The sequence below is a fragment of the Phytophthora sojae genome, assembly GCF_000149755.1.
Source record: "Phytophthora sojae unplaced genomic scaffold PHYSOscaffold_8, whole genome shotgun sequence".
NCBI classification, from domain to species: Eukaryota; Oomycota; class Peronosporomycetes; order Peronosporales; family Peronosporaceae; genus Phytophthora; species Phytophthora sojae.
Genome location: NW_009258122.1, coordinates 3,379,769 through 3,403,367, shown reverse-complemented (window position 1 = coordinate 3,403,367; position 23,599 = coordinate 3,379,769). Strand labels below are relative to the sequence as shown.

Sequence of the window (23,599 nt, the reverse complement as noted above, 5' to 3'; positions counted from 1 at the left end):
CTCGATCACATAGTTGGCTGCTTCTCCCCACAACATTCCAGGAAGACCACTACTATACAACACAGAGCGAACTTTATTCATCAGAGTGTCGTGCGCTTTTTCAATCAGGCATAGTATGCGGATGAGCGAAAATCTGGATGGTTTCACCAGCACACTGTTCTCCCACCGCTTGATTGAAAAACGCAGGTCCCTGGTCCGAGTGGAAAGTATTCACGACCTTGTGGTGCCTAGCGCGAACGTCATCACGAAAGCACTTCAGCTGCTCCACATTTTCCTCCTTCGCTTTCTGTCCATACAATCACTGGTACCTCGATCCCTCATCAATGAGGTGCAAGTACACCGTGTTACCCTCCAACGTAGGCACACTGAGAAAGCCCAGATCCATCAGAACTTTGACGAACGGCACCTTTGCACGTTCTGGTGTCGTCTTCTTGAAGGGCATTCTCTTCATTTTGGCCATATCACAATCGATACATTGCGCTTTCCCGCTACGATCCTCTTTCGTCAGCTCCAAGCCTCTCACCATTTCCTTCGATGACATGTCCTTGATCACCTGCCAGTTCGCAAGAGCGAGGCGATGATGCCACTTCCGAAGCTTTCTGGTAGGCTGAGCAGAGGTCTGCAATACGGCCAGCGTAGGTTGTGGACGCTGGACTTCTACCATTGTTTGATAGAGTTCACCCACCATGTCAAACGTCCAGGTAATGTGCTTCACCCGGTGCGTCAGTGTAGTCACCTCCTGGTCCTCACTAGTCTGCGCGAAAAACCCATACTCCTTGTACAGCATTCGCTGCGACAGCAGATTCGTCGCTCCTTCTACATAGAGAACTTCCACTGCGATCCACACTCGAGTCTTCGTGTGCGCATCCACGATCGCGAACTTGATCTGTCCCTGCATCTGTGCTTTCTTGCGGGTCGAATTATCAAACCACTTCATCACAGTATGACAATCTGACGTAAGAGACACAAATGCCTCTCTGCATCCACATATATTCACGCCAGATGCGTTGTCCAGCACAAACGGGATGAAAAACTGGTGCCCGATGCATTTTGCACCGTCGCGTTAGCGAAGCACGGCATCGGCTTCTCTTCCACTACTTCGATCATGTTCGCAGGCTTGTTCTTCTTGCCGCCAGACTTACTTGGATTGTAGTAGCCAGGAAGATCATCACAGGTATCATCATCACTCTTGTTGGACAGCGCGAAGGTCGTGCTCTCGAGGTGCCGTGCTAGTCCATCAGAGACAGACAAGACTCTTAATCTGTTGGAGCACTCAGGTGGAAGGCGTCTTTGGGGTTAAAAGGCAGATTGCCAAGGGACTTGTATTGGTAGCTTAGAGCAGGATCCACATAGTGGACCACACCATTGTACTGGATAACTGGTTTGGGTACCTCCCCCCAGGCCCAGGACCCGTACGGTGATACAGACGGGTGTGGTGCTTAAACCTGGCGGCTTCAACAACTCTGCTGCTTTTGGCGCTTACTCTTCGATTTGCCCGATTTCTTCTTGCCACCCTGCTGCTGATCTCGCTTCGGAGCTCTGCACTCGTGTCCGGGCTTGCTACAGTTATAGCAGTCGATGTCAGCACATCGTCGCTTGGCCCACCACCTCCACGACTCGGTTCTTCTTGTTGACGAACGACACTTCCTTATCGTCCGACTGCACAGGTGCGATCTGTGAACCGGTATTTGATGCCTGACCATTCCCTTTTTTGCGGGCCTTGGCCGCACGACTCGTCAGCTTGAGTTTTACTTGCTGCAGAGAATAGTCGTCCAGGTTGTCGAATGTTTCGACCATACTTTCATACTTCTCCCCCAGTCCAGTCAGCAAAGCAGTAATCATCTCCTTGTCGGACACTTCCTCGTGCATAAGCGTCAGCTCCTGCCGAATTGCCTCCACTCGGTGGATATAGTCCCGAATTGATTCACTATCGGGATCAAACTCCACGTTCAGCAGCTCTCTTCGCTTGAACAACGCCACTGGAAAAGACTTCTTTTCGAAATCATCAACTAGTGCGGCCCACATGGCTTGAGGCTTGTTCAGATGAGCGAGCCTGACTCGCGTCACGTCGTCCAGCGTGTTCGTCAAGATGTCGTTCAACATCAGTAGCTTCTGCCGCCACTCCTTGCGCTTCTTCTTCGTCGCTGCAGTGCCGTCCTTCTCGGGTTTCGGCTCCTCTCCGGTCAGGATCTTCCAGCACTTTCGAGCTCGCAGCGCCGCCTTCAGGCCTTCCTTGTACGCAAGGAAGTTCTTCCCGTCGAACTTAAGCGAGCGGATGGTATCAACCTTGTGACCCTCCATCCTGCACACCTCTGGTCTCGTAACCTAACAGTAAGTCAATGACTTAAGAGCACTGAGAGGCACTGAGGGGTGACGCAGGCAACAGCCTTCACGTCTTGAGCGTATTGAGTGGCAGCCAGCTGGTTCTCGGAATGAACGCGTTTTTCTCTTCGAGATCAAGCCGCGTGTGGCTAAACCTCAGCATCTTCAAGTTACTGTAGCGTCCTCGTCCCAGCTTTCGTGTTGATGTCGATATCTTTCTCTTAGGAGGCATGACCCACCGCCGGGCGAGACACTCTTGGGCTCACCGCGCTGGCGGTGAGGGAAGCCCCCAAGCGCCTCCGTGCCGACGACACTAGCCGCAGCATATCTGACGATGAATGACAAGCAAGGGGAGTATTTTTGGTCAATCACAACCCTACTGTAGGTTAGCCATCTATAGTAACCGTTTTAACTGTTTAAAATCTTTTTTAGAGAAGTAGAGTGCTACTGTATAGAATATCGACATCTCAAACTGCCGAGAAAGGATGCCAACAAACTCGCGCTTCAAAGCATGCCCAGGTCGGCAAACCAAGCGTGTGTATGCCGTTCAAGTTCTGGCTGTCCACGCCCAGAAGTCTCCGATGGGCTGTCACGGGGCTGGTTTTGAGACCTGGTCGCTGTAAAAAAAAGTTTCGAAGCAATGAAGGACACCAAGGACATGTTTGGGCTTCTGCAAGCGCGGATAATGTACTGCACGAGTACAACACAACCGGTTTGCGTACATTCTTGCAGTTGTAGCAAAGGAGGCGGGAGAAACATAACGCTATAGCGATGCTGAGTTTCAGACACAAACACAGTCGGGCAGAAGAGTTTTTCGGTACTTGTGCGGTCGGTAATCTCACTCAACCGATATTGACTACAAACGATTGTTAACTATCCATACTTTCATCGAGTCGGCACACACCTCCAGAAGCCTTGAAGAGCTTTTGGGAGTAGCTTAACCCTTTTGACCCCATGCCTGGTAGGATTTTAGCGTATTTGCTGTGTGATTGGTCAAAATTATTTCGCTAATCACTTACTGATCTAATCAATCATTCAGGCCGATGCTGCGGCTGGCGTCGTTGGCGCGGCGTCGCGTGGGGGCTCTCCGCGCTGCGGGGGCTGTGGGCCCTGCAGTTCCTCACCTCACTGTGAATTCCTCCCAGCTCCGCTGCCAGGCGCCTTGCTCCTTCTCATCGGACGCGAGCGCCCATGAAGGACCGTGGGGGCGTCTCGAGCTGTACAATCCCGTGACTTGGGAGGAAGTGGTAAAGCCTTCGTTCCGCACGTTCTTCAAGCTCAAGAAGCACCTGCTGGTGCCAATCACGTTCGTCGTTCCCCACGGTGACGACGCATGGCCTAGAGAAGCGTGGGGGTATCCTCTGGGCAAACACGTCGCGTTGTTGCGCAGGCAATGGAGAGAAGGAGGACGCAAGATCGACCAGAAACACCTGGAGGCGCTGAAGGAGCTGGATTTTGCTTGGGATGTGTCCCAGTACAAGTGGGATCGTTTCGTTCTGCCTGCACTGCGGAGATACTACGAGCTGAACGGAAACACGGATGTGCCCATAACGTATCGCATTCCGAAGGGGAGCCTCGAGTGGCCTGACAACCTGTGGGGGCAACTTTTGGGCCAGAAGGTGTCGAATATCCGGAATAAAGGCCAATACCGTAGGCAGGTGATATGGGATCAGGACGAGTTGGAGAGGCTGAAGTTCTGCTTCGAGTCAGTATCCGATCGCGATTGGCGCGACAAAGTCATGCCGGCATTGAGGACATTTCGCCAGGAGTTTGGACATTGTAATGTGAACAATGACTTTACGGTACCGCCGCTCTTTCCATGGCCGGAGGCAGCTTGGGGGATGCGTTTGGGTTACACTGTCAAGAATATCCGTGCTGGAAACGTTGGCGTGAACCAAGACAAGGCCCCGTTGGAAGAGTTGGGTTTCGTGTGGGAAAATTCTGAATCGGAGTGGAGCGAGCGTTTTATGCCAGCGCTCGAGGCGTTCTATCGAACTAAGGGACACTGCCGAGTGCCAAAATCATTTGTGGTTCCATCGGATGAGAGCTGGCCAACACCGTCATGGGGTCTAAAACTTGGGAATTTTGTGTCCGGGATCCGTAGCAAAGGCAATTACTCCGCCCAAGTTTCACGTGACAAAGCTCGATTGGTGGCGTTGGGGTTTGTGTTGAATGTCCGTGAGGTAGATTGGAGTACCCGGATCTTGCCCGCGTTGGAGGCTTTTTACCGCGTAAAAGGTCACTGTCGAGTGCCCTACTGGTTTGTGGTGCCATTGGAGTCATCCTGGCCGAATGAAGCGCATGGTCTGAAGTTGGGAGCTGCTGTTAACAACATCCGCAATCATGGGAACTACTTTGACCAAATTGCTAGAGCGATGGAGAGGCTGGAGGCGATCGAGTTCAACTCAAAAATTGCAGTCTCCAAGTGGAAAAAACGTGTCGAACCATTGTTGGTCACATTCGAGCAGCTGCACGGACATCGAAACGTGCCGCGCGATTTTGTGATACCGTCGACCTCTCCTTGGGAAGAGAAGGACTGGGGCGTCCAGTTGGGCAAGCTACAGCCGAGAGAAAGGGTTAGCTACGGGTAGCCGCAGCATCGACAGCACGGATCAAGTTTTGGTAAATACTGTACGTATTGGAAGCCGATAGACACCAGTAGTAGGACCTGAGTAGGTAGCTTTTGGGGAAACTAATGAGGTGGCCGCGCCTTCGTAAACTGCAAAATGCCAAACAACAAAACAACCCTCCAGTCAGTGACTGTGTGTGGGCGACGGGAGCAAATACAAAGGGTATAGTGGCAAACGTCTGGTACGCAAAGTCTTGTACTGATCGATTGACAGTCCGTTGAAAAATTACTGCGGCGCCTACGTCTACCTCGCCAACGTACCCGATCAGTCTCTCCAGTCAGGAAGGACCCTAACACCCGGCGACCAGCGACAGCTTGTCATCTACGCTACTTACTTGGTCTGCAGCACTCCGGCGGCGATCAGCTTCTCGATCTTGGCCATAATGTCCGCGTTCTGCAGGTGGCGCCCAGCGCCCATCGGGTCCGTCTGGAAGTCGTTCAGCACGTTCTGCATCACCGGGTCGCGCAGGATGGCCTGGATCTCCGGGTCGGCCATGCCGTGGCGCGCGCGCTCATCGTCCGTCTCGCCGCTCTGGATCTTGTACATGACCGTCCGCAGGCCGTCGATGCACTCCTGGTGGTTCGGGTCCAGCGCCAGGCCCTTCTCGTAGCTCTCGCGAGCCTTGTGGAACTCCTTCATGAAGCACTGGATGGCGCCCATGCGCGAGTACGCCTTCACGTACTTGGGGTCGAGCTCGATGGCCTTCTCGCAGTCCTTCTTGGCCTCGTTGAACGACGTCAGCTTCGTGTAGGCCGCGGCGCGGTTGGCGTAGTACACGGCGCACGACGGGTCGCGCTTGATGGCCTCCGTGTAGCGCTCCACGGCCTTGGGGAACTCGCCGTTCTTGAAGAACTCGTTGCCCTCCTCCTTGGCCGCCAGCGCCTTCTCCGGGTCGATGTACGCCAGCTCCTTGGCCTTGCGCAGCTTCACCTGCAGCGCCTTGATCTTGCGCTCCACGTCCTTGGTGCGGTTCTCCATCTGGGCGCCCTCGTACGCGTCGATGGCCGCCGTCAGGTTCTGCTCCGTCTCGCCCTTCTTCAGGTGCGCGTTGCCGATGCGCACGTAGGCCTTGGCGATCAGCGCGTAGTCGGCGCGGTTGGCGCGGCCCACTTCAATCGCCTTCCTGTGAAAATTAATAATAACAGCATCCGTCAGCAAAATAAACAAATAATTGAAAACCAAGACCCCTCCACTTCAACGTACTTGCAGTCCTCGACGCAGGCGTCGTACTGGCCCATCTCGAGCTTGACCGCGGCCAGGTTGCTGTAGTACGACATGTTGGTGGCGTCCTTCTCGATGGCCTCGTTGTAGCACTCGATGGCCTCCGAGAACTTCTTCTGCTTGTAGAAGGCGTTGCCGCGCTGCTTGGCCTCGTCCGCGGCCTTCTTGGCGGCGCGCTCGGCCTTCTCCTCGTCCGTCAGGTCCTCCTCCATCGGGGTGGGCTCGGGGGCCTTGGGCGCGGGCGTGGAGGTCGAAGCCGCGGGCATCTCCTCGTCCTCCTGGCCGTCCATGTTGATGTTGAGCCCCATGAGCTCGCCCAGCACCGTCATGACGCGCGAGTCCTTGATGTGCTCATTAATTTTCGAAGGGTCGCTCTGAATCTCCTGCAACACCTTAACGAACTGCGGGTCGCCCAGCAGAGGTGCTAACCGCGGGTTGGTGGCAATTTTGCCAAACATGTCGGGCCCGAACGCGTTGGCCAATGGGTTGAAGGCCTGCGCGGCCGCCGCCTGCGCCTTCTTCACCTCCTCGATGCCGCTGAGACACGCCGCGTTAGTACCATCCACCTTGAGGCCGTCGCTGTAGGCCGCCGTGGCCTCGTCGTAGCGCTTGAGCGCGTGCAGCGCCGCGCCCTTGCGGCTGTAGGCCTTGGCCCAGTCGGGCTTCGTCTCGATGCACAGCTCCGCGTCCTCCAGCGCGTGCGCCGCGTCGTCCAGCGACAGGTACGCGGCCGAGCGGTTCGAGTAGAACACGTGGTCGCTCGGGTTCAGCTCGATGGCCTTCGTGTAGCAGTCCACGGCCTCCTGCGGGTTGCCGGCGCTCAGCGCTGCGTTGCCCTTGGCCTTCCACTCCACTGCTGTCTACAAAGGCAGGTATTGTTCACCTAACCGGTTAGCACCATGGCAACAAATTTGCTCGGTTAGAGACGTTTAAGGTGAGGAGGATACGCACCTCCGCCATGCTCTTTCGTCGCTCCTCCTCTGATGCTTTTTCGCTTTTCTGCAACTGAGTCCATCGATCCGCTTTTCCTCCCTTTTCATTCGCACATTCCAGAATTTCGACCGCAGCCAATCAGCGCGGTCCGACTCCATCAAGGAATTTGTATAGAAACGACGGGAGGCGACGCGGATTGGTGGAAATGCATTTTCGGGCAGTTTAAGGCTCTTGCGGAGCTGTGTGGGGCTTCTCAGTCGCCTGCGGGGTCAATGTGCGCGGCTTGAGTCGCAGCGTCTGGCTGATGCCGATCTGCGTAAGTGGCTGCACCAGAGTGGACGGCGTCACGACGCGACTCGGCAAACTCGACTTTTTCAAGCTGCTGCTGCAACTGGTTAGAGAGATTGATTGAAATTGACACATGGATACACTTTTAGAGACAACTTCAACTTGACCAGCGAGCCAAAAGGCTGCATCACATACCTGGACTCGTGGAACCTCTTGAGCTCCTTGGCCACGTGCGTGGGGAAGAGGTCGGCCTCGGCGTCCGTCGGGTCTTGGGACCGCATCTTGCGCTTCTGGCTCGGGCTGCTGTCCACCAGCACTGCGACAACAAAAATGATGGAGTTAGTCTACAGCCTCTTTCAAGGTTAGATGAAAACGTGGGGATTGACAGTCGCGTACAGCAGGGGACGGAGGCTCGGATGGCCGAGAGCTTGTTGCGGGGGCCTCGGCGTGCTCGCTCGGGGGTCTCGTACACCACGAGGCCTGGTCGGATCTGCTGCAAGCTGGAGGAGGAGGAGGAAGAGGTTGTGTGTGACTCGGTGGGGGTTGAGAGCTCGGAACTGTCGGCACTTCGCGTCGTGCTGCTGTTTGTCGCTGTTGTGATTGATGAACCTGTTCGCTGCTCTGCCTGCTCGTCGGCGGAGACGGGCACCACGTGGGCGCCGAGGTGGCCCGGGGGCGGACACTGGTACTCGACTTCCCACCAGGGCACGACGTCGCTGCTGCTGCAGCTGCTGGACGTGGACGCCGGCGTCGACTGCGCCGTGACCGACGACGTCTCGGCGCAGTCGGCGTCGATCCGCAACGAGAGGCGCGACTTGCCCGCCGCGAATCCTCTGCGCGAGCGGTGCGGCCGGGAGCGGTTCGGTGGGGCTGTCGTTGAGGTGGGGGCGGCGACTGAACCGACTAGAAAGGGCAAGGCGCCTGCGTTCACGGGGGCCTCTGTGTGCGCCGAGCTGCTGTCGAGGCCCGAGGTGCTGTCCATCATGGTGGGGCGACGGAAGGAGAGGAAGAAGATCTCTGTCTCTCTCGGGAGTGAGCGAGCGATGTCTTATGCCGGGTGACACCCCACGAGGTCAGAGAGCGCGCCCCGCGAGATCCTCGAGCGCAGCGGCCTGCAAGGGGCCGCACTGGCAGCAGCAGTTGGCGCCGAACGGTTTCTCCGTAACTGAGGCCCCGCAACTTCTCCGGCCGCTAAACTTATCCCCAGAGTATCATGATCGTGATCGCGATCGTGGAATCAATTGCCTTGCCATGTTCCTGCAAAAGCTTCTGGATCCGGAGGATGAACGCCGTCGCCGCGTCAGACGCGCGCGCATCGTGCGTCGCAACCGCATCAAGCGGGAGGTCGCCCAGGGGCTCCCCGTTCGACGCACGAGAGTGCCGAAAGCCAGCGACTACGCTCTCACCCTGGACGAACCGGAGGAATGGACCGAACCAACACCAAAATCGTCTCCGTTCCGACCAACGTTCGGTGGCAACTCAACGGATGAGTCCGCGTATCAACGTCAAACGGTGAAGCAAATCCGAGCCTCCGCTGCATCAACCTCCCCAACCAAGTCGCTGTTCTCGACAACCAAGCCTCAAACATCCGCGACCAATGAGGAATCCACTTCGACCGGACCCATATCACCTTCGAGGGAATCGATTTCTCGATCCATGTCGCCGCATATCAAAGCCAAGTGGATTGAAGTCTTCCAGCAGATTATTTTCCAGCGGCATGAAGAGATTTTAGCCAAGGACCCGAACCGGAAGTGGCGGCAGGAACGATTCGGGTTGCTGCTTTTCTCCAGGCAGGAGTACGCTCGGGCCAGTGAGCACTTGAACAAGGCGGTGAGTCTTGGAGCCACCTCCAGTCTCTGCTGGCGACGACTGGCTGAAAGTTACTATCACGTGTGGGAGGACGGAGGCGAGTGGGAAGTGCTGTGGGCGTGTCGAGCTGCGTACGAGCAAGCTCTGAACCACGTGGAGGTCGCATGTAGTCCACTTGCGCTGTTCACGTACGCGCGGGTGCTGGAGCTGCTGGGCAGCTACACCGGCGCGTTGACGATCTGCGCCTCAATTCTGCAGACATTCCCGAAGTTTGAGCAACTTCGAGAGGTCAAACTCCGCTTCGTTCTCCTCCAGCGCTACCAGCTCTTCTCATCAACCAGCGAGACCTCAGCAAAGCTCGCAGGGCTGAAGAAGTGTACCGGGTACACGCAAGAGTTGCTCCTGGACAAAGCCATCACCGAGGTAGGTTTTGCACTGCACTTGGCTCTGAATAACGGGATCACCCTGTCCTAACACGCATCGAGCTCTCCAGGGACCGCGACATATCAACGTGCTCTACTTGCACACTCGGCTGAACGAGATGCTGGTGGATGTTTCGACGTTGTCGGTGCCGGAGCCGCAAGGGCAAACGCCAAAGCCAAAACTCGCGCATGTCAGCGTCGACATTTTGTTCCAGGAGCTGTACAAGCTAGCTATAAAGAGTCCTGAGGTTGCGCCTCCGCCTGGGGTCAAGTGGAAGGCGTGGAGGGATCGCAGCGAGACGTACACAGCGTTCGCCGAGTACTTCCGAGCCCAAGGTGAAAATGTTCTCGCTTCCGATGCGTTGTCCCGGTCACTTGAGCTCTTAGATGTACAACCAGCGGAAAGCAACAGCGCTGAGAAGTCGACCAACCTGTGGAGAGGATTGACGGAGGAGCAGCGCCACAAGCGAATTGCTCTGTACTTGGTACTCGCTCGTAACTACTACCAGTGCAACCAAATGGAGAAGGCCATCCGCTCCATGGAGGCTGTGTTTGACCTTGATCCTCTGCACGCGGAGGCTCGCGCAAGTCTGGTCGAGTGGTTTCCGGCAAAATGGCAGTACGTAAGTGCTGCAACTTGGTACATGCCCCATTTTGCGCTGGCTAATGGCAGCTACGTAACAGATACCGACTGGAGCTGGAAGACGCCAGCCAAGTGCAAATCGCTCGCGTACTGCGAGGAATTTGGGATCGGAAGCGAGCTTTACTGCGTCGTCGGGAGGTGACTCGTGCAGCTGAGCAGAAGTATCGCGAGAATCCATATCACCTTGGCTCTCGTCGTCAAGTGCTTCGATTTCTGCGCGACAAGTACGCTTCGATGTTTGCAGCCCAGGATCTTGCAGCTCGTAGTATCCAACGAGGTGCTCGACGATATCTCTACTACGCGCGTATGCGGTGGAAGATAGAAGGCCAGCGTGAAAAAACTCTGCGCGAGCTGGTGAGTGGCTTTGATTGTATAGTGAACACGATCCAAGCTAAACCCCAATTGTTATTGCTTCCAGAAAAGCAAGTACCAGACACGAAAGTACCGATACAACCGCGTCGTTCGAAGTCAAGTGGCGGCTTTGCTACCTGATGAATACGATCACCGATTCTTCCGTGAAGACTGCAGTGCGCTTCGTATCCAGGTACAGTAGAAGGTGGCAACTTCCATACTGGTTCATCGATTACTGACCGATATTTCCTTCACAGCGATGTTTTCGTGGTAACCGCACTCGAATAGACTTTCGGCGTCTTCGTGATGCCCGGCGACAGCAACTCCAGCGTCAAAATGAAGCAGCAAAACGTATCCAGAGATTTTCCCGTCGCTATTGCCTCCCACAAGCTGCTGCTCCTCCTCCAGTTGATGAATTACTCTTTCGTGCTCAACAGAAAATCTCACGCGCTAAGGAGCGGCTTGCACTGATGCTGCAGCGTCTCTATAGGCAGTGGAAAGCCGGTAATCAGCACAGACGCTCCTCTTTTGTCAACATTATTCAAACTGAGGCGAGCGAACAACGTCGAGCCCTCCTTGAACATTCGAGTATTCTCAAGATTCAGCGACTGTGGCGAAGGTACACGGCCGGTAAAGCGATGGGCGGGAGGGTCAGCAGCCAAGCGCAGGTTTTCCTTGTAGAAAATCTTTTCGCGGCACAGCGACGACAAACCATGATAGGGGTCGATCTCAACCACGCAGCGCGTAAGATCCAAGCGCTGTACCGCGGCAAGATCATGCGTCGCTTTCTCCAACTTCTGCGGAGACGAGTGTTGGCACCGCCCTGTGCAAGTCCAATTGGTGTTTTCATCTCAAAGTGTGAGAGGAACCACCAGGCAGGGACCGAGACGATGGCAGTGCTGCACTCGATCGACAACCTGGACGAGAAGCGGTCTCTGTTCGACCACCCGGTTCTGGTATTGCGTGGTGCGCGCTTATCCCAAAGACCCGATTCTCCATCAACAGACGAGAGTTTCTCTCTCCAGCACGTTGTGTCTGCGATTCAGTACAGCGCCGTGTTGAAATGCTTGATCTGCTCAAGTGGAGACTTCAAAGGGGACCGGATCTTGACGCTTCTCCAGGCTCTCCAGACGAGGAGAAATCTGCGGGTGCTGGCGTTTGGCGAAATCACCACCGACGTTGGCAAAATACCTACAAACCAAGAGCCAAGTGAGCAGTCAATGCAACCACCGACATCTTCTGCGTGGAGTGTAGGCGACGACAAGGATAGGAGCGCGCATACTTCGCCATCTTCTCCTCTCGGTCGGCGACTGTTATCTCTCCCTTCCCCACCGTCGTCGCCACAGCCGCACCAAAGGCGCCAGCTGAGTGCAATGCACACGCTCTCCAAGGCTCTGTGCACGTCAAACTTTCTGCTCGAGGAACTGTACTTCGAAGGGAACTCACTGCTCACGAGACCCCAAGAAGGCGCGGTGCTGGCTGGGATTGTGGCCGACTACTTCTTCGCGAGGTACGGACACCTCCACACGTTGGTCGTGGCGCACATGTGCTTTTCAGATGAAAACGGCGCTCTGCTGGGCGCGGCTCTAGCGATCAACACCGTCTTGCAGAAGCTGGATCTCCACGGGAATTTACTCAGTGACGGCGCCGCAGTTGCGATCGCCAATGACGGACTTGCCCGCAACAATACGCTCCGGTACTTGAACTTGGCTGAGAACGCAATTGGGAGCGCTGGGGGCAAGGCGCTGTTCAGATGTTTGGGCTCCAGCAATCGGTCACTACAGACGCTGATCCTGCGAAACAACCACCTCATGAGCGATGTCATGCCCTCGCTTATTGAAGCCTGGCAAATGAACGCCGTGATCAAAGGCGTGGAGCTGGCAGGGAACCTCATCAACGATCGATACGTGGTAGAATTTCAGGCCGCAGAAGCTGAGCGTCGTGAAGTTACGCCAGCGAAGGAAAACCAAGAGCTGCGTCTGCTTCTAGCGAGAAAGCGCTTTGGGGTCCGCGATGTCCGGTCACCGATCGGTAGGCGGGGGATCGGGATCTTCTCCACGCCCGTCACTTCACCTGGAAAGAGCGGTGGTCTCAAGACGAAGAAGAAGAACGCCCCGCTGTCACCGAAGAAGTGGCTAAGCGCCAACGCACCCAAGATCATCTCCCCCATCGCATTCCCCACGTCGATGAACAGACAGGCAAATGAAGTGTACGCAGCGACAAAATTCTCGGTGGAGAATGTGTACTCACCACCATCTCGACCACGAAAGCTGCTGAAAGCCTCATCGTCGTCTTCATCTGCTCGACTGGTTTCGCCCTCAAAGCTGCCAGCGCTATCGTCGATGCCTGGCAAGAAGCGCGTAGCATGGTGACATCACCAAATCAAAACATCGGAGTAAGTGAGCAATGATACATTTTTGTTGTTGTTGTCACCAATACACGGACACAATTTCCAGCGGAATCCTTCACTGCAATACTCCCCAAGCACCAGCGGTAGCCAGCAGCTCAGTAGGTCGACGCTGCCGCGATCGTGCCGACCCGCATGACGAAGGTGCCCATGAGGATGAACCCGTTCTGGAAGACGATGGCGGCTCCCGGCCACGCCGACTCCTTGAACTCGTTGTTCACGTACGTGTGCGAGAACACGAGCACGGAGCTCACGAGAGCGGCCACGGACAGCGCCATACAGAACAGCACGAAGCACCTGCAGCAACGGCACCAGAATAGTAGTACGCGGTGAGAAAAGCACACAGAATATCAACCACCAACAGTCGAGGATTTGGACACAGTACCGAGCTCGGGTGGCCACCTCGGACCCATAGGCGAAGCGCGCGTCCTCCGAGAGCATGCCCCAGTCTACCGTGTTGACCCTGGCAGCGCATTCATCATATATGCAAATTACTATTTTATATTCTGCAAACTACTATGGATACGGTCGTCCTCACAGGAAGAAGGCGAGCGTCGAGACGATGCCCGGCAGGTACTTGACGAAGTCGAAGGGGATCTGCGAGTCATGGTACGCCGCGAAAGCCGCACCGTCCACCAGCACCCACCAGCCCGCGCCTAGCAGCAGCCCCGCCGCGTAGCTCCCGGCCTTGCCCGGATCCACGCCCATAGTAACAAAGTTGAAGACTGTCACGTTGATACGCATCAACCAACAGGGTTTGGTAGCAGAATAGTCGCAGATAAGCGTCAGCGATATTACTACGTGTACTATAGCACTACTATAGTACTAATGTAGTATTTTCTCCAAAAGATATTATGTACTATTTACTTAGAATGCTAAGTAAATTGTACAAAATATCTTTTGGAGAAAATACTATTAGTTGTGCTAACAGCTATAGTAGTAGTGGAGCATCTCGGCTGCAAAGCTTTCACTTGACAGGCTGAGGCGCAGATGCGTGTTTTCAACAGGTTCCTTCGTGGTAAGCTCTTATTAGCTAATAAATAACAACGAGCGAGCACCAAGGCAACTGATGTCCTGAGCTCGCGAGTAATGAGGAAAGCGTATCGTAGTATTCATACTAGCGCAGCAGTAGTAATATAGTACTGTAGTTGTTGAGCTATTACCTTTAGTTATGATTTTTAGTATCAATAGTAGTTGTTGCTGATGTCAGTTATGATGATTCACCAAACTAATAATACATTTTAAGTCTGTCCTTTCTGATAAGATACTTCTCAAATAGGAGCGAATAGATCCAAATTCGATTTCGGGATTACAGAAATGTATTTAGTCTGAAAATATTTGATGTGTCTAGACCGCATTTTGGTTTGATTCTGATCCTTCCACAACCCAAAGTCCCTCGAAGCCATGGAGCTGTCCCGCGCCGAGAGCGCCCTGCGCACGCTCAAGAACCGCCCCAAGGTGCCCGCGGGCGCCGTGGACACCGCGCACGCCGTGCTGCAGCTCCTCTCGCCGGCCAAGACGCCGACGACGACGACGCCCGAGTCGCCCACGCAGGCCAGCGACCTCACCAGCAGCGCCAGCGCTGGAGATGAGGAGACCCGGCGCGAGCTGCTGCAGCAGGAGCTGCAGACGCTGCTGCTCTACGGCAAGGAGCGCTGGGAGCCCGTGGCCGTCTTCCTCGTGGTGGTGCGCGACCTGCTGAGCCGCCGCCTGCAGCTGCCCGACCTGGACGCCAACACGGACTTCTGCCTGCCGAGCACGGCCGACCTGCCGCTCTACGTCTCGCAGATCGCGCCGCTGTCCGACGCCTTCGTGACGCAGACCGTCAAGCAGGCCGTGCACCAGCACATGGAGTTCTACGAGCCGCGCGTGCGCATGGCCGTGGCGCGGCTGCTGGGCGTGCTGGCCCGCTGGGACCTCGGCTGGGTCACCCAAGAGTTCACGCCGCAGATCGTCGACTCGGTGGTGAGCAACCTCAGCCGCTCGCCCGACTTCGAGGAGACGGGCTTCGACGAGCTGGACGACAACGTGAGCCAGAACGGCATGGTCACGCCCCCGCAGAGCCCCGAGAGCACGCCGCGCACGCCCTCCACGCCCTACCGCCTGGACGACGTGAGCGGCTGGAAGGCGCTCGAGAGCTCGCTCTGCGCGCTCAAGTACATCATCAAGGGCAGCGGAGAGGCCTTCCTGGAGCAGCAGCAGGCGGCGACGGACGACGCGGCCCAGCAGCAGTTCGTGTACCTGACGCCGCAGATCCTGGAGCTCGTGGCCACCAAGAGCTGCTTCCACATCAACCGCCACGTGCGCGTCGTCGGCCTGGACACGATCACGGTGCTGGCCGACATCGCCCCCGTGGGCTTCCTGGAGGCGCACCAGGCGGATGTCAGCGACGTGCTCAACAAGTGCATCAAGCGCGGCATGGAGGACAACTGGTGCCAGGTGCGCTACGCCGCGTCCATCTCGGCGCGCACCTTCCTGATGAAGCTGCAGGAGCAAGGCCGCGCCGCGTACCTGCCCGTGCTGCTGCCGAGGCTGTGCCTGAACCGCTACTACATCGCCGAGCGCGTGCAGAAGTACTCGCAGGAGTCGTGGCGCATGATCATGGGCAACCAGGGCCGCGAGCTCGTGGCCAGGTACGCCAACGAGATCGTCGACTACTACGTGGAGATGACCAACCACTGTGTGCGCGAGTCGGCGTGCCAGTGCATTGCCGAGCTGGGGATGAAGGTGGACCCGACCGCCATTCGTCCGCACGTGGGGCGCCTCATGCAGGCGCTGCTCATCTGCTTCTACGACGTGTCCAACCTGGTGCGAGACGCGGCGTGTCTGGCGTCGGCGCAGCTGGTGCTCGGCTTCCCCGAGGAGTGCCGCCCCTTCCTGGACGAGCTCTATCACCTGTGGATCGACCACCTCTCGGACGATATCTGGTCGGTGCGTGAAGACGCCGCCATTGCCCTGGGCAACGTGATCCGCGCGTACGGCCAAGAGGCGCTCGACCGCGTGGTCAAGATCACGGAGGAGTACCTGCCGCTCGCAAAGAAGCAGCCGGCGATGACGCAGCAAGAGTACGACGAGCTCATGCGCTCCGAGAAGAAGCACCTGAGCAAGCAGGCCTTCTCGTGCTGCTCGCTGGAGCCCAAGCTGTTCCAGCGTCACGAGCACCGCGACAAGGAGCCGTGGGAGCACACTGACGGCGCCATCTACATGGTACGCGAGCTCTGCGACGTGGCGCCTGACGTTGCTGTGAAGTTCCTCCCGCAGGTTGCAGACATCGCGATCCTGCGCCACTTCCCGCAGGCGGCCGTGCTGCAGGAGACGATCTGGAAGCAGCTGCCGCTCATGTGCGAGGCGCTGGGCAAGAAGGTGTTCAAGCGCTACCTCGAGCTGTTCTTCGACCCGCTGGTCTTCACGCTGCAGGGCACGAACCGCCTGGCGAAGTTCGCGGCTCGCGACTGCGTTGCGCAGATCAGCAAGCAGATCGGCCCCAGCATCTTCCTCGGCCGTCTGGACGCGAACCCGGCCTGGAAGGAGGCGCTGGGCCCCGTGGTGCCGGTGCAGTCGTACATGATCAAGTAAGCAAGCGGCGGCGTCCGAAGAGCGAGTGCCTCCTCCTATGTATTGCATGTGAGCTCGCATCTGCTAGTTAGTTGCTGGTAGCTCAGGGCGTAGTGCTGTTTGTACCCCGACAGTTGAATTAACCCGAAGAGTAATATTGCAGACAACGAAAACCCAACGCCTCAGTCGATTCACTCATTACCACTACTGTAGGTAGGTATCTGCCAGCTGCGTCTTCACTTGAGGGAGCGGATCCTTGCGAGGCGCAGCTTTCGGAGCTTGTCGACTTGGTCGTCTGCGAGTCAGGCACGTCGATACTCCACGGGACCTTGGGGCGTCACCATGACGGGCACTTGAGCTTCGTACTGCGGCATCTGCTGCTGCTGGAGCTTCTTCTTCTTGCGGTACACGGCGCAGTACCACATCGAGGCGCCCCCCGCGAAGAAGGCGCAGATGACCAGGATCAAACTCACCAGCATTTCTCCTCTTTTTCTTCTTCTTCTTCTTCTTCTTGGCGAATGGGCGAGAATGCGGGCTGGCGAAAAAGCAACGGGAATGAGGGACGAGACGTATGGGCCGAACCAAGTTTTCGATTCACTGACGATTTATGGCCATTGTCTAATGAATTCGGACATGCATGCTGGTCGATATCTCGGCATGTTGACAGTCTAATCTTTAGGCGCTTCAGACAGAGCTCGTAAACGTTTTTGTTTTTTTTGCTATTTCTAAGAGTTCACCGCATCGGCAACCGCTTCCGATTCGTGCACATGGGCAGCGTCGCTTCTCACTGCGTCTCGATTCCGAGCGCGAGCCGTGTGCGTGAGGGGATTCTGGTCGCCTTAGGACGTCACTTCAGGGGGAACCAGGACGTTTCCGGTCAGTCAGCGCGCTCCTGGCTGAGCGCGTGTTTCCAGCGATACGACGAGGTACGGATTCGCTTCTTGTGGAGCACTGCGAAGTTTCGTTGCTATTAAACCTCGTGGATATCAAAACAGAACGGCTCTGGGTTTGTGTCGTGCGATGCGGTGCTCAATGTGGTGGCGGAGCTCACGCTCTTCCGAATTCACGAGTGGTCGGCGAACGAGGTCTCGCAGTTCTGCGCCTTCTTCTTCCGAGGCGAAGACAGCGAGCAGAACTTCGACTACCAACTGTTTCTCGACTACCTCTTCTTCCCCGTCAACCAGCACGCGCTTCGGATCAAAGTGACGAAGCAGATTGCCACAGACGATATCTTTACTATCCATGAGGGGAAGCTGTATCCAGCACCTCTTGGGCCTGAAGAACCCGAAGAACGTGTATCTCATCCGGTTGTCCTCAAACAACTCGACCTGACAAAGTTCGCTGCCGAAGCGGAGAAGAACACGCAGTATGGCGGCGCTGTAGAGCTTGTGGCTCAGTTGCGCCACCGAGTGAACGAGTTGCGGCTGCTCACTCACCCGAACCTGGCCGGATTCCATACGACGCTGCAGAACGGAAGCTCGCTGTATTTGGTCCAAGAACACCATCAGATCTGCTCGTTGCGAACGATTCTCGAGTCGTTTGGACCGATGAAAGAACCGACGATCCGCCGCTACCTGTTGCAGATTCTTCAGGCCGTGTCCTTCCTCCACGACCATGGCGTAAATCACGGGTAGGTATACTGCAATATTTTCAACTTGATGTATACGAACTAATCATGAGTTCCTTGTAGCAATCTGACCATGCAGGCCGTGCATATCGACAGCTACGGGCTCCTCAAACTGACCGACTTTGGCATTCGACGCTGTTTGCTTCCTCTTCTTGCAGTGAAGAACGCTGTCGACGACGATTTCGCTCGTAGAAATGTGGTACGTAGGTTTATACGTGTAGTGATCACTAGAGCTACAAATGTATTTAACGATGCACTTGTGTTGGCAATGCAGCCCCCTGAAGTTCTTCGGGATTTCCGTCTCTGGGGTGAGAAGGCTGACGTGTGGTGCGTCGGCATGCTGACGCTCCAAATGGCAAACGGGCTCGTGAAATACCCCACTCAGTACTCATTGCAGAAGCCGACAGATAGAAATCCTTCGCTGCGTCACGCTCGTTTCCAGTCCAGCAGAGCCACCCACTCTCCTATGAAGAAGCGAGGACCCGAGTCACCCGAATCTCTAGGAGCATCTCGACTCCCCTCACTACCAGAAACGGCGTCAAAGAACCTAAAGGCGTTTGTTCGTGCCTGTCTCCAGCGCGATCCACGCAACCGGCCAGCAGTGCGAGAGCTCATGGAGATGGGGTTCTTCCGCATCGACCAGGCCAAAGAGACGAACGAGGTGCTTCGAACGGTGTGCACCGACTTGGACGCGACAATCCGCAAGCTCATGGCGTCGTCTCCAAGGTCAGTACGCCCCAAGACGAGGAACTAGCGTAGTATCATACATAGTCTCTAGACTAGAATACGAGCATTTACTTGGCAATAAGCTCGTTGATCTTAGAGGAATTCGCGCGGACTGCAGCGACGATTTCTTTGGCTTGTCTTGTGAGTTGCGGGTCCAGTAACGCGCCCGTTGTGAGAGCAGCTTTCACCGGTGACTTGATGGCGCTGAGCTTGGATTTCTTCCTAGCTTTCCCGAACGCTCGGGCTTTGGACGGAGAAGTGGAGGAACGGTGTTGTCCATTCAGACCTGGCGCCTTCACTGGCGAGCGGAGAACTGGAGCCGATGCAGACGCGTTGAGTGTCTGGTCACTGCGTGGAGGCTCCAGATCTGCAGTGGAGAAATGTTTCTGGATCGTCTCCTTGATGTAGTCGCGCATGTTGGAGTTCTTGGCGCCCGTGGGGTAGAAGAGTTTCACCTCGTCGCTCTTGTCCACTTTACTGAGCTTCATCTTGGTAGGGGGCTCTCCCTCGGGCTTGGACGTTGCTATTGCTACTGCAGGTGTCACCGGTCGAAGCAGCGACGAGGCAGGGTCGAACACGCCGGTGTGACTCAAATCTGGCAACTGGATTGGCTCCAGCAGTAAGTGGACGGAAGACAGCAACGCATCGAGTCGAGAGGCGTCCTCTTCTGCGCTTAGGAATGTCTTGGTGGAGCTAGAGTTTGACTCTAGTCCGTGTTTCTTCTTCAGTTGACGCTCATGTGCCTCGATCTCCTTGCGAGCGACTGGCAGCAGGCGACTGGAGTGGAATGACAAGACGTCCAGGAACGGGGGCGGGTCCACGTACTTGCGGTTCAGTACCAGCGGCTGCCCGACTGTGGTTGGTACTACCGCTGGGGTGGTCTCCACATCCACAGCTTCGGGCTCTTCCTCCTCCTCTTCGCTTTCGGAGTCATCCACCTGCTCGTCTTCCATTGCTCTGGTGAATCGCGTGGAGCTGAGGGGACGCGAATAGAGACGAATAGTAACCGGTTGAAAGTTTGGTTGTATTCGAGAGATAGGTGTAGTATGTGTAGCGGTCGGCATGGAATTGTATCTTGTCTTTATTACTTTTGGTGGAGGCTATGGGCTGGTGTCGTGGGATATCCGCGAGTTGAATAAGGGTTTGACGTCATACTATGCTCAGCACAGTCAGACGATGTCGGCAACTTTCGAATCGTCATTCTCCCAGACTTCAGCAACACGCCACCACGATGAAACACGCAACAGATATACAAAGTGCAATGAATATGTATACAGACCGAGTACTGTACTACCATACAGCGTTGAGGACGAATGGAAAATTGAAACTGAGGCTTTTGCTCCGCGAACCGGAAATCCGCACCGTGGCACCGTGGTTCTCCGAGCGACAAAGACCAACGATCTCATATCATTTCGCCCCAGTACTGAAGCTCTTCTCATTTGTCGTTGAAGCGATTGCGTCCCCAATAATCACTCGTTGAGGTATAATCTCGACCCGAACAATCATGGCCATGCTCTGACCGCAGGGAACATTCCGCTTGATCAGATCGATCATGCAAGTTTGTAGTGCTGTGAACGTTCAGCTTTACATGCCCTTTACAACCTGAACGTTTATGAGAGGTAATGTTCAGCTGAACCGCCTCTGAACAGCCGTGAACCTCTCACATGAATAAACTATCGAAATGCTTTGTGTAAATACACTACGAAAGGAGATCTCGCGACGCGCCCAAGCAGCGTGTTGGTGGCGGCTTCGGCATCGCGAGGACCCCGAGAAGCCCGTGGCGGACGTGCCGTGGCGGAGGAGCCTGCAATCCGAGAAGGTGTCGACCGGGTCGAGCTGGAGCTGGCAGCGTATACCGAGGTTGCACACCAGGAAGTCGACCAGAAAATAGAGGTTATGCAGCTGGATTGAAACTATGTATTCATAGAGCAATGAAAACGAACTCACTACAAAAGCAAACATGCATGTGCAATCTGTTCGCAGGCTTAGGCCGATTGAGGCTTCAGGGCATTGATCCCTTTCCAGTTTTCAGCCATAAAAACTAGATCACGTACCATAGTCGGCTTCAACGAGCTACGCTTCACGGTGATGATATTCCCGCTTGTTGAAAATGCGCGCTCCGAAGGAACGCTGGTAGCTACAGCCCCCAGCCACTTTCGCGCGAGCTTACGAAGGTTTGGATAGTTGTCTCCATTCACCTTCCACCACCAGAAGGGGTTGGTGCCGCTTTTTACGGACGAGATAGACTCCAAGTAGCACTCCGTAACGATGTCTGTTGTTTCTGTAGGTACCGTGTCGGGGCCAAACATGTGATGATGCATGAAGCTGCGGTGCTGCTCTGCTGACACTTGAACCGGTGTTTGGCTTCGTCGTTCGGCTTGTTGCCCCGGTAGATTTGGCTGCGCCAGTTCTACCATTGCATCGACAAGCTCGTTGCTGGCAGCGGGGGTGTCGGCAGCACTCAGGTGAGACATCCATTTTCCAACTCGAGGGTCGAGGAAAGCCACCCACCTCAGCTCGCTCTTTTCCAGTTCATCAAACCGCGCCTTATACAAAGCCAGCATTATCGCGCGGCACTCATTCATCATCAGAACTGTTTGAGTCACGTACGGTTCGTCGCCTGCTTCTGCTGCGAGGCCAGCGAAAAGGTCGCTTCACTCCAAATGCTTGCGAATTCCGGACAATGTGGGGAGTACAAGTGGCATAGTCGGATATTCTTGACCACTAAGCGTTTCCGAGGCGACAGCAAATGGGCCCAACAGCGTCTGAAGACACTTCATCGTCAGCCATTCTTCGACCATCGGGCGGCGCAACCTCTTAGCAACATCCTTGAACTCTTTGCGACCTTCCGGCTTCTTCAGGTACGCGAAAAACTTCACTAGGGCCCCCTCTAATTCAATCATGCGCACTAGCATTTGCCAGCAGCTATTCCAGCGTGTGGCACAGTCGACGGTCGGTTTTTTTACTTCATGCGCTTTAACGTTGAAGTTGTCAACCTGAAGAGCGCTCAGCCGATTATTTCCCTTCGGCGATTTACGGAAGTAGACGGCGAGTGTACGAAAGCGCTGCACAACTGCGCGAACCGCATCCAGCTCGTTACGCCGCAGCGAGGCAATCGTTTCATCCAGATAGTGCTCCATGTCATCGATCGCAATGTCACGCATCCCTTCAAGTTGAGTCCTATCCTCGACTGTTAGTGGTGCTTCTTCATCGCGCTCAATAGGTACTTCGCTGCTTTCAGCGGCGACATCGGCTGACCACTCTGGTTCATCGGCGCTCTCGCTTCTCCGTTTCTTCTTGATCATTGCACCGCCCACAACCAAATGCAAACAATGCGCGAGGCAAGCCATGTGCTTAACCCGTAATTTATTTCCCGCGGACACCATGTTTGAGCCTCCATCTCTCACGAACCGAACACAGTAGCTCTTCAACAACGACCAATCCTCCAAAATCTGCTCAATCGTCGCCGCAATGATGGCACCATCGTGCATTCCAGGCAGCTCCATAACTTCATTGCGAGCTTTACGCGCATTCGATACTCCACGGCCAAGGCTACGATCTCCTGGCTGATCTTGGTTCGCTCTGGTAGACTCACTTGGACGCCACTAATATCCTCCGTAATATATCGAATCACTGCAATAAACCCTTCATCCTCCACAATAATCATCGGGCGAAAATGGTGAGCGATCCACGCAGCGAGGAGCTTGTTCAGGTGCACTTGCTGTTGCGGCGTAATCTTGCGTAGCTTTTTCTTTCTCTCATCGTCCGCTCCACGGCCCGAACTCCGGCTGCGCCCATTGCCTCGAGCGGCCTGCTCTGCTTGTTGAGCATAGGCTTTCAGTTCCACTGGGTGATACGTCTCCATATGCGGCGCCACCTTTGACTGGCCAACACTGAACTTGAACGTTGTATCACACAGGAGGCAATATACCTGCTCGGCATGGCTGTTGTTCAATTCATCACGCTGAAGGTGCCGAAATGTATCGCTTCGTATCAACCAGGCAAAATGCCATGCGTCTTTCTTCTTCTGGCGTTTCATGGTATACAGCACGAGATCACTCGCGACTTCAACTTGGTGCCGAAGTGCCTCATGAGAGCTGCTGCATCCGACGTTTGGAGTTGCTGGGTTTGCGATGGCAGCTCTTGTTGCTGCTGCTCTTGCGGACTAAGCTGGCCTTGTTGCTCTGTTCGCTCTTGTTGATGCTGCTCTCCTTCCGTTGGTTGTTGCTGCTGTTGCCAGAGTTCTGGTTGCGTGGTCTGAAGCGGACGTTGTTGCTCAGATTGCTGCTGTTGCGGCGGTGGCTGCGTGTACATATATCCCTCTTGTAGTTGCCACTGCTGTTGCTGCTGCTGCTGGAGTAGTTGGCTGTGTGGCTGGGGCGACCCGAAGCTGTGAACGAGCAGCGATCTTGACGCTTGTGCAGGTACGGATAGTAAAGCGAACGTTGAGCCCGTGGAGGTGCTGGGGATACTAAAGCACGACTCAGCAGGCCATGTTGCGGCGTCTGGGGGAGGCTTGGTTGCCGCCGAGCTGGCATAGCGGAAAGTGACGCTAAGCTGGTCTTGATGGTTCCGCACTGCATCTATTGTATCAAAGGTACTTTATACTTGCAGAATCTATATACATAATAGTCAATTGCTGCTAAGCAAATCCGAGGTCGTAAA

At 55.5% G+C, this 23,599-nt stretch overlaps 9 protein-coding genes across 9 annotated transcripts; 2 read left to right on the top strand and 7 right to left on the bottom strand.

The window, feature by feature from the left end:
• Positions 1-298: 298 nt before the first annotated feature.
• On the bottom strand, positions 299-898 carry PHYSODRAFT_518413 (hypothetical protein; the record flags this gene model as incomplete). Its single annotated transcript, XM_009535849.1, has 1 exon — positions 299-898. The coding sequence occupies one exon, from the start codon at positions 896-898 to the stop codon at positions 299-301; it is 600 nt and encodes a 199-aa protein (XP_009534144.1).
• Positions 899-1,623: 725 nt separating this feature from the next.
• PHYSODRAFT_390820 (hypothetical protein) lies at positions 1,624-1,902 on the bottom strand (the record flags this gene model as incomplete). Its single annotated transcript, XM_009535848.1, has 1 exon — positions 1,624-1,902. A coding segment is annotated over one exon (279 nt), but the record flags the coding sequence as incomplete, so codon positions are not given.
• Positions 1,903-2,010: 108 nt separating this feature from the next.
• PHYSODRAFT_392169 (hypothetical protein) lies at positions 2,011-2,301 on the bottom strand (the record flags this gene model as incomplete). The annotated part of the gene is made up of 1 exon (XM_009535847.1): positions 2,011-2,301. A coding segment is annotated over one exon (291 nt), but the record flags the coding sequence as incomplete, so codon positions are not given.
• A 1,325-nt stretch (positions 2,302-3,626) lies between these two features.
• Positions 3,627-4,487, top strand: PHYSODRAFT_391115 (hypothetical protein; the record flags this gene model as incomplete). The annotated part of the gene is made up of 1 exon (XM_009535846.1): positions 3,627-4,487. A coding segment is annotated over one exon (861 nt), but the record flags the coding sequence as incomplete, so codon positions are not given.
• Positions 4,488-7,328: 2,841 nt separating this feature from the next.
• On the bottom strand, positions 7,329-8,379 carry PHYSODRAFT_304893 (hypothetical protein; the record flags this gene model as incomplete). Its single annotated transcript, XM_009535845.1, has 3 exons — positions 7,329-7,491; positions 7,590-7,710; positions 7,791-8,379. 3 exons carry the CDS (start codon positions 8,377-8,379, stop codon positions 7,329-7,331), a joined length of 873 nt encoding a protein of 290 aa, XP_009534140.1.
• A 266-nt stretch (positions 8,380-8,645) lies between these two features.
• PHYSODRAFT_318112 (hypothetical protein) lies at positions 8,646-18,962 on the top strand (the record flags this gene model as incomplete). The annotated part of the gene is made up of 12 exons (XM_009535844.1): positions 8,646-9,626; positions 9,697-10,244; positions 10,310-10,622; positions 10,687-10,812; positions 10,940-11,123; positions 11,340-12,987; position 13,781; positions 14,419-16,598; positions 17,357-17,507; positions 17,577-18,211; positions 18,272-18,407; positions 18,483-18,962. 12 exons carry the CDS (start codon positions 8,646-8,648, stop codon positions 18,960-18,962), a joined length of 7,383 nt encoding a protein of 2,460 aa, XP_009534139.1.
• Positions 18,963-19,002: 40 nt separating this feature from the next.
• On the bottom strand, positions 19,003-19,887 carry PHYSODRAFT_521203 (hypothetical protein; the record flags this gene model as incomplete). Its single annotated transcript, XM_009535843.1, has 2 exons — positions 19,003-19,138; positions 19,265-19,887. The coding sequence occupies 2 exons, from the start codon at positions 19,885-19,887 to the stop codon at positions 19,003-19,005; spliced, it is 759 nt and encodes a 252-aa protein (XP_009534138.1).
• Positions 19,888-20,955: 1,068 nt separating this feature from the next.
• PHYSODRAFT_412203 (hypothetical protein) lies at positions 20,956-21,153 on the bottom strand (the record flags this gene model as incomplete). The annotated part of the gene is made up of 1 exon (XM_009535842.1): positions 20,956-21,153. A coding segment is annotated over one exon (198 nt), but the record flags the coding sequence as incomplete, so codon positions are not given.
• Positions 21,154-21,897: 744 nt separating this feature from the next.
• On the bottom strand, positions 21,898-22,799 carry PHYSODRAFT_385923 (hypothetical protein; the record flags this gene model as incomplete). The annotated part of the gene is made up of 2 exons (XM_009535841.1): positions 21,898-22,068; positions 22,593-22,799. Coding segments are annotated over 2 exons (378 nt in total), but the record flags the coding sequence as incomplete, so codon positions are not given.
• Between the last annotated feature and the right edge of the window lie 800 nt (positions 22,800-23,599).